This window comes from Culicoides brevitarsis, chromosome 2 (assembly GCF_036172545.1).
Source record: "Culicoides brevitarsis isolate CSIRO-B50_1 chromosome 2, AGI_CSIRO_Cbre_v1, whole genome shotgun sequence".
Classification (NCBI taxonomy): domain Eukaryota; kingdom Metazoa; phylum Arthropoda; class Insecta; order Diptera; family Ceratopogonidae; genus Culicoides; species Culicoides brevitarsis.
Window position 1 is genome coordinate 9,828,346 of NC_087086.1, and position 7,841 is coordinate 9,836,186.

The following is a 7,841-nucleotide window of genomic DNA, read 5'->3' on the forward strand; positions in this document are numbered from 1 at the left end:
AAATCCAAAAAATTTTTACTTTGACTCATTTTTTAGAAAGCTTTCTTTTTTTTAAACTTATAGATTAAGGCAAAATTCAAAACATTTTGACTTGTGACTCAAATTTAAGAAAAATCTTAAGAAAGTTTGACTTAAGTTAAATTAATTGGCTTAATTTAAGCTTAAGTTTTTTTTAAAAGTTTTTGAAATTGCCCGGAAAATCAAAAAATTTTTTTGAAATTTTAAACTTAAATTAAAAACGTAAAGTTTTTTTGTAAGCTTAAGTTTAATTTAAATTTTTTTTTTTTTTTTGATTAAAAATTAAAATTTTTTAAAATTTATATGAAGAACCTTCGAAAGTTAGACCACGAAATCACTCTAATTATCAAAAAACCATAAAATTCTAATAATAAATTTATTTTTCGCAACATTTTCGTACTAAAAAGACTTTTGATAAACTATTGTTCGTCTCTCAAGGCCTTGTTTCCACGGGGAACTTCTTCAAATATCGATTCAATTCTCGCGGATCCAAATTTTTGCCGGTACGAATGCCTCCCTTTCGACTGTCTTCCTTCGATTTCGACTTTTTCTCCAAAAATGCCGTGTAACAACCGCTCAAGGCGTCAATTTCCTTCGTGCAGGCAGCTTCATTGAACTCATTGGCTTTGAGACAGGCGAACATCGTCGTCATTTCTTGCACACAAGCGACATCCGAGACACGCGAACCCTTGCCCGAGACTCTGTCACGCAATTTCAGCGGCAAAACCTCCGCAAACGGGACTCTGTTGACATTTTGTGGGAGACGCGCTCGCTTCGATTGCCATCCAAGAAGGGCTTTTTTGTGGAAAAGTACTGCAGTTTGACGCATTTTTTGGTTTTTTCGTGTCGCGAACTGAAAAAGATGAAAGTTATGTAAAGAATTTTAACAAAAAATTGAAATTTTTGACATTTACCGTGAATGGCAGGAGCAAGTTTCGTCAAAAATGAACCTTTTTGAGGTCAATTAAGGAGGTTGGAGCGCAATTTATGCGAAAAATATTGAAAAGCGTGCCAGATTCAATGTTTTTGTTGTGAAAAAAATTTTTTGACAGTTCGGCGATGAGTGACAGAGGTGAGTTGTCGCCGAAAAATCAACAAACGGTTCATCGATAAGGTAAATTTTTGAATTTTTTTCAGAATTTTCCCTAAAAATAAATAAAAATTAATTTTAAAAAATATTTTTTTAGTGAAAATGTGACGAAATTTCAACAAAAATCTTGAAAATCAACGAAATTTTCTATAAAAACATAAAAATTTAGTTCCATCTCTGTCAAAAATGTCAAATTTCATAATCAAAACAACCGAAAAGTGACTTCTTACCTTTAAAATCCCCACAAAAAAATGACTTCTCGTCTTCGGAAGCCTTGGCGAGAGGCTGCAACCTTAATAATCGCCGCCAAATCCCACAAAATATCAACAAATGGCTTCGATTATCGCATTCTCTGCATGAAACGATCGGAAAAAACTTCCTTTCTCAACAACCACATTTGTTATCCGGGCGGTTCGACAGAGGAACAGGATCAAGCAAGTGGCTGGATTGAACATTTTCACAAACATGGCATCAATTTGCGGGATTTAAATAAATTGACGCTCGACTATCATCGCCAAAAACGGGGAAACGCTCTAATTTTTCACGATAACGACGATTCGGGTCAAGGTCAGTTACTTTCAAAGGCGATAAGTTTACGAATCGGCGCCATTCGTGAAGCTTTCGAAGAACTTGGAGTCCTTTTGTGTCGATCAACGGCTTCTACTTCGAGAAAATCATCGAATTTCCTTCGAACGAACGACATTTTGAAGTTTCAGCAACAAGTACACGATCATGAAATGACCTTTTTGCAACTTTGTCAGCAGCTGAATGTCGTTCCCGATGTCTTTAGTTTGTTCGAGTGGTCTTGCTGGTTGACGCCAACGACTTTTCCTTCGAGGAGATTTCTCACGGCGTTCTTTTTGTGCACAATTAACGAACAATTGCCGATTTTTCCCGAGCCTAAAGAGGCTTTTAGCTATTTTTGGCGCACTCCGGAGGAATATATCCAACTTTTGCATCAAAATGAGGTTTGGTATCATCCGCCGCAGTATTACGAGTTTTGTAGATTGGCGAATTTTAAGGAAATTGAAGAACTACAAAATTTTCTGGTAACCAGAGAGGAGCAAGGAAGTGTCTTGATGATGCCAATTGTGACAAAATGTGAGGATGGAATGTGTTTCATCTTTCCCGGCGACGAAAAATATCCAAAAATGCCGAAATTGATAGCTGAAAATACAGAAGCAGAACGTTTTGAAGGAAATTTAGAAGAATTTCGAGAAAAAAGTAGAATTTTGAACAGATTTGAGATTAAATCGCCATCCGAAGTAGAGTTGCATTCCAATTGTGATCCAATTAATGGGCATAAACGACCAATTACGACATTTGACTTCCTTGAAAAGGCTGGCGAAGATAATTTACGTACGAAACTTTGACGAAAAAAATTAATTTTAAGACAAAAAGTGCAATTTTTACAGGAATTATTGGGTAAAAACGGGTTAAAAAGTTATTTTTTAAAAATATTTTAATAAAAAAATGATTTTTTTGATATTTTTTCTTAACTCCATTGATTTATTGTTCCATTAGACGAGTTTTTAAGAGTCAACTCCTATATTTTTACAAAAAAATAGATAAGTATTTACATTGCTGTCCTGTTTTTTGATATAGATTTCTTTTGGAAGAGCTCTAATTTGATCCCAAAACTTCGTTTGTTAACCAATCAATGTTGTCATAAAATCGAGGATCGCTCATTCTCAAGGCGGATCGCTTGAAGAAGTAGTAGTATAAGGGAGAAACTGACAAAAAATTTTTTTTTAATTATTTTTTCTAATGATTTTAAGGCGAATTAATTTAATATTTTCATTTTTTTTGTCGTCTCTTCAGAGGAAAAATTTTAATTATTATTATTTTAATTAAATATTTAAATTATTTTTTTTTATTTTAATTCTTAAAAAAATTAAATAAAAAATAATTTTTTTAAATAAAAATAATATTAATTAAATTTTTATTTAAATTATTATTTTAAATTTTAATAGAATTTTTAAATAAATTAGAATTTTTCCTAATTGATATACATATAATTCATATTTTCTGTCATTCTGTAATTTAAAAAAAAAATCATGAAAATTTATAATTTTCAATAAAATAAATAATACAAAAATGAAAGAAATGTAGGTGAAAATTTTAAATTAAATTTAATTATTTTTTTAAATTTAATTTTAAAATTTTATTTATTATTAAATAATTTAACGTAAATTATTTTTTTTTAAATTTCTATTTTGGGATTTATTTTTTTGAGCTTTTGAATTAAAACTTTAAAAATAATTTAAATAACAAAAATAAATAAATGAACAATAAAATAATTTAATTTAATAAATTATTATTTTTAATTTTTAAAAAAATTTGAAAAAAATATTTAAAAGAAAAGATTTTATTAAAAATTTTCGTGAGACAAAAAAAGACCGAAAATATTAAAATTATTCGTCTATAAAATAAATTTTTCTCACATAATCTCTGCACGATGAATAAGGCTGTGAGTGCTTCGGGCCAGACAAACCACTTCCCAATTACCAAAAAGCCATGAAGAGACGTCAGAGTAAAATACGTGAAGCAAATTATCAAAGCACATCGAAACTTTTTGTAGATAAGTTGCGCCAATCCAGCCTAAAAAAATAATTTTCATTGATTTTGTTGTCTGAGGTCAAGAATTTTTCCCTTACCTGATAGACGTAAGTTGAATAAAGGCTGAAAATGATCGCCGTCATCGAAAGTAGCAACAAAGCATCTTGTAATCTGTGCGAAAATTCATTAAAATTTCACTTTTTTATTAATTTCAAAGAAATTTACTTACAAAAAGAGGAAAATAACACAAACTTTGTTGCCTCGGGTCAGATACGAGAAACTGTTGATGCAAATATCGGCAATTATGAAGAGTATCTCGAACGTGAGAATGAAGGAAAAGCGTCGCAAGGATGATTTGAACATGTTTTTCGTGAATTTAAACTTAATTTGCGATGCGAACACGGAGATTAAATTAAAATTGTCGCCTACACTCGTAACGCATTGATGCTCAACAAGGACCTTTTTGTTATGGTTGTTAAATGTAACTTAGTGACGTCATAAGGATGCGCATGCTCAGTCATGATATAAATGGAAAAGCGGTAAATTTGAAGTTTTTTGATGCGGAATGAAGAAATTTTTGGAATTAACGGTAAATTTTGAGGTTTTGGTAAGTTTTTAATTTCTTTGAGTACAATTTAAGCAATTCAATCTATGAAATTTTCATAAAATTTTATGGAAAGTTTTTAAATTTTATTTTTTTTTCAATTGCAATTTTTTTTTAAAAAATAATTTTTAATTCTAAAATTATATAAGAATTTTTACAGTTTTATCGAATAAAGCATATTTTTCACATATTTGATTTTTCATAAAATTTTCTTTCAATTTTTAATAAATTTAAGAAAAATTTTGAAGTTTAATTTTATTTTTTTTGTAAATTTTATGAAAATTTTTAAAATAGAAAAAAAATTTAATTTTAAAATTATGGCAGAATTGGATTTTTTTTACTGTACCTTAATGTCCTTTTTATCGACTAAAGCGCATTTTTTGAAAAAATTTCGTTTAATTTTTTTTTTAATTTTGAAATATAATTTTTTTTCATTAGGTATAAATTTAAAGAAAAATTTCACTTTTCAATTCAGAAAAAAAAATTAATTTAATATTTTGACAGAATTTGACTTTTTTGCAATTTTTATCATATAAAGGACATTTTTGTTGAATTTTTATCATTTTATGAAAAAACTAAAATTTATCATTTAAAAATTGCAAAAAATATGAAAATTTTAACTTTTCAATGTAAAAAAATTTAAAATTTTACTTTAAAAAAAATTTTAAAACAGACATTAATTTGTCATAAAAGAGCTAGTTTTCCCTAAATTTTATGAAAAATTTTCCTTCAAAAAACACTTGAGTGTCATTCTCTTCTTGAATTTACTTTAATTGATAAGATAATTTATTTTTGTTTACTTCAGTTTGTTCCCAACATTTGCTTACTTCACAATTTATTCTCATTTTCAGCAAAAATTCCGTCTAAAAATGAACTTTTTGAAGGACAAATCCCTGTCAATTACGGAAATAAAGGCTCAGGACATCCGTTTTCCGACTAGTTTAAAAGCTGATGGCTCCGATGCGATGCACAAAGACCCGGATTACTCTTGCGTTTATGTCACGATCAAAACAGAGAAACTTTCCGGCTATGGAATGACCTTCACGTTAGGCAGAGGGAACGAAATCGTGCTAAAAGCTGTAAATTCGTTGACTTTTTTGGTGAAAAACCGCTTGGTTCATGAAATTTTCTCAAATTTCGGAAATTTTTGGCGAGAATTAACAAGCGAAACGCAATTACGATGGATCGGACCGGAAAAGGGCGTCATGCATTTAGCAACAGCTGCAATAATCAACGCTCTGTGGGACTTGTGGGCTCGAATTGAAGAGAAACCTGTATGGAAATTATTATCTGACATGGAACCGGAAATGCTCGTGTCGACAATCGATTTCCGGTACATCACGGATGTCATTACGAAAGACGAGGCAATTGATTTACTGAAATCTCGTCAAGAAAACGGAAAAAATGAGAGAATTAAAGAACTTTTAGCGAACGGATATCCCGCTTACACAACTCAAGTCGGTTGGATCGGTTATTCCGATGAAAAAATCAAATCACTGTGCAAAGAATATTTAGCTGCCGGTTACACAGCTTTTAAGATCAAAGTTGGTCAAAATTTGGAAAATGACATTAAACGTTGCCAACTTGTACGTGACGAAATCGGTTACGAAAAAATTTTAATGGTCGACGCGAATCAAGTTTGGGATGTACAAGAAGCCATTTCGTGGATGTCTCAACTGGCAAACTTCAAACCCTTATGGATCGAGGAACCAACATCGCCCGATGATATTTTAGGACATGCCACAATCGCGAGGGCGCTTGAAAAGTTTGGAATTTATGTCGCAACGGGTGAAATGTGCGCCAATCGCGTGATGTTTAAGCAATTTTTGCAGGCACGAGCTTTGGAATTTTGTCAAATCGATTCGGCGCGCATTGGAGGCGTCAATGAAATTTTGTCCGTGTATTTGATGGCAGCGAAATTGGGTGTGAAAGTTTGTCCGCATGCCGGAGGCGTTGGATTGTGCGAAATGGTGCAACATTTGCAAATGTGGGATTTTGTTTCGTTGTCGGGGACTAAAGAAAATCGTTGGATTGAGTTTGTGGATCAGCAGCATGAGCATTTTGTGGAGCCAGCGATTGTTAGGAAGGCTTGTTACATGCCGCCGACGAAGCCAGGGTACAGTACGAAGTTCAAAGCTGATGTAATTGACAAGTTTGAGTATCCTGGAGGCAGTGAATGGCAAAAAATTGGCAAATAAATGATGATTTTGACACACAGAAAAAAAAACGTAACACAAATCGTAACTTTGATGAATTTTTGATAAATTTTGACACACAGAAGATCCCCAAATCGTAACTTTGATGAATTTTTGATAAATTTTGACACACAGAAGATCCCCAAATCGTAACTTTGGTGATTTTTTTCAAGTTTTGACACACAGAAGATCTCCAAATTGTAACGCTCCTGTAAATTTATAATTTTTTTTATTAATTTTACTTAATTACTCATGAGAAAAATAAAATATCCACATGCAAAACCGAAATAGTTCTACAAATAAGGTTTCTTAGAAGTAGGTGTTGAAGTGTTTTGTTGTTGTTGTTGCTTTTGTCGTCTATAAATCGCCCTATAATCTACATTTATTTAATAATATTCGGTGTTTGTGTATGCTTTGTGTATTTTTTTAGCCTATTGTTCAGTTAAAAGCTTGAAAATTATCAAGTTATATTGCTATGGATGTCATATGGCTATTGATTTGTTGATAAAAATATTGGTATCGCTTCGTCGTTCCTTCGAGAACATCACTGAATTTACTTTTTCGCAGCTGCTTGTGCCGCTTCTTCTTTTTTCTTCTGTTTCTCTCGCATAATTTCGGCATCTCTGCGAAGAAAAAAAAATATTTTTTATTATTAAATGACTTTGAATTAGGTATTACTTAATTCCAAAAACTGGTTTGTTATGTTTGAACAATGAAAACATCCGGATTCGAGATGAATCCTCTTTTGCATAAGTGATAAAGTGCGACCTTACCTGAGTTTTCGCTGTTCCGGAGTAAGTCCATCGTCTCGTTTGCCTTTGTTCATGTCAGCCAGTTTCTTTTGGTTTTTGGCGCGAGCCAAATCTCTCTGATTTCCACCTAGAATGTTCCGAAAAAAGTTATTTATTGCACACGGAAGTGACATGGAACAATGCAAAGTTCCATTTTGGGCGGTAAAAGTTAAATTTTGGCGGGAATTTTATGAGATTTGAGAGCGGAAGAGTACTTACGAGTCATTTTTTCCAATAATTTGCGGTACAATTGAAGATTGAAGGGCAAAAAATGGTTCAAAACCCGATAATCTCGTAAGAGTTGTGACACTTGATTGTTTTTCTGTCAGACTGAGTCATTTGTCGACCCATTGAACAATTCGAGGAACGTCAACATCAATTTCATTCGTCTCGCCTAACAGCTGATCTGCACCAGCATGCAAAAAAAAATTCCTGCCGACCCCAGTGAGCATGGGCAGGAATTTTTTTTTGCATGCTGGGGCAGATCAGCTGTTTCATCAATTTCATTCGTCTCACCGATCGTAAAGTGTCGATAGGGGGCGCATCATTTTACTATTCAAAATTTGTCGTTTTGTGAAATCGGT

At 32.2% G+C, this 7,841-nt stretch overlaps 4 protein-coding genes across 4 annotated transcripts; 2 read left to right on the forward strand and 2 right to left on the reverse strand.

Annotated features, from left to right (window-relative positions):
- Positions 1 to 380: 380 nt before the first annotated feature.
- Positions 381 to 1,093, reverse strand: LOC134831670 (small ribosomal subunit protein mS37). The gene is made up of 2 exons (XM_063845466.1): positions 933 to 1,093; positions 381 to 871 (listed from the first exon to the last, which is right to left on the reverse strand). The coding sequence occupies exon 2, from the start codon at positions 845 to 847 to the stop codon at positions 452 to 454; it is 396 nt and encodes a 131-aa protein (XP_063701536.1). The 5' UTR covers positions 848 to 871; positions 933 to 1,093; the 3' UTR covers positions 381 to 451.
- Positions 1,094 to 1,101: 8 nt separating this feature from the next.
- On the forward strand, positions 1,102 to 2,576 carry LOC134831669 (acyl-coenzyme A diphosphatase NUDT19-like). Its single transcript, XM_063845465.1, has 2 exons — positions 1,102 to 1,132; positions 1,206 to 2,576. Exon 2 carries the CDS (start codon positions 1,360 to 1,362, stop codon positions 2,479 to 2,481), a length of 1,122 nt encoding a protein of 373 aa, XP_063701535.1. The 5' UTR covers positions 1,102 to 1,132; positions 1,206 to 1,359; the 3' UTR covers positions 2,482 to 2,576.
- A 52-nt stretch (positions 2,577 to 2,628) lies between these two features.
- On the reverse strand, positions 2,629 to 4,105 carry LOC134831984 (transmembrane protein 138). Its single transcript, XM_063845840.1, has 4 exons — positions 3,897 to 4,105; positions 3,766 to 3,838; positions 3,553 to 3,709; positions 2,629 to 2,841 (listed from the first exon to the last, which is right to left on the reverse strand). The coding sequence occupies exons 1-4, from the start codon at positions 4,028 to 4,030 to the stop codon at positions 2,732 to 2,734; spliced, it is 474 nt and encodes a 157-aa protein (XP_063701910.1). The 5' UTR covers positions 4,031 to 4,105; the 3' UTR covers positions 2,629 to 2,731.
- A 972-nt stretch (positions 4,106 to 5,077) lies between these two features.
- Positions 5,078 to 6,757, forward strand: LOC134829392 (mitochondrial enolase superfamily member 1-like). The gene has a single exon (XM_063842444.1). It carries the CDS (start codon positions 5,141 to 5,143, stop codon positions 6,467 to 6,469), a length of 1,329 nt encoding a protein of 442 aa, XP_063698514.1. The 5' UTR covers positions 5,078 to 5,140; the 3' UTR covers positions 6,470 to 6,757.
- The last annotated feature ends 1,084 nt before the right edge of the window (positions 6,758 to 7,841 follow it).

Excerpts from the sequence above, each read along its gene's own strand:
- LOC134829392 (XM_063842444.1), top strand. The coding sequence starts at position 5,141 with ATGAACTTTTTGAAGGACAAATCCCTGTCAATTACGGAAATAAAGGCT.
- LOC134831984 (XM_063845840.1), bottom strand. The coding sequence starts at position 4,030 with ATGTTCAAATCATCCTTGCGACGCTTTTCCTTCATTCTCACGTTCGAG. Across the intron at positions 3,839-3,896 it reads TGTGTTATTTTCCTCTTTTT|ATTACAAGATGCTTTGTTGC; the intron begins GTAAGTAAATTT and ends ATTTTCGCACAG. Across the intron at positions 2,842-3,552 it reads ATTCATCGTGCAGAGATTAT|TTTCTCCCTTATACTACTAC; the intron begins GTGAGAAAAATT and ends ATTTTTTGTCAG.
- LOC134831669 (XM_063845465.1), top strand. The coding sequence starts at position 1,360 with ATGACTTCTCGTCTTCGGAAGCCTTGGCGAGAGGCTGCAACCTTAATA.
- LOC134831670 (XM_063845466.1), bottom strand. The coding sequence starts at position 847 with ATGCGTCAAACTGCAGTACTTTTCCACAAAAAAGCCCTTCTTGGATGG.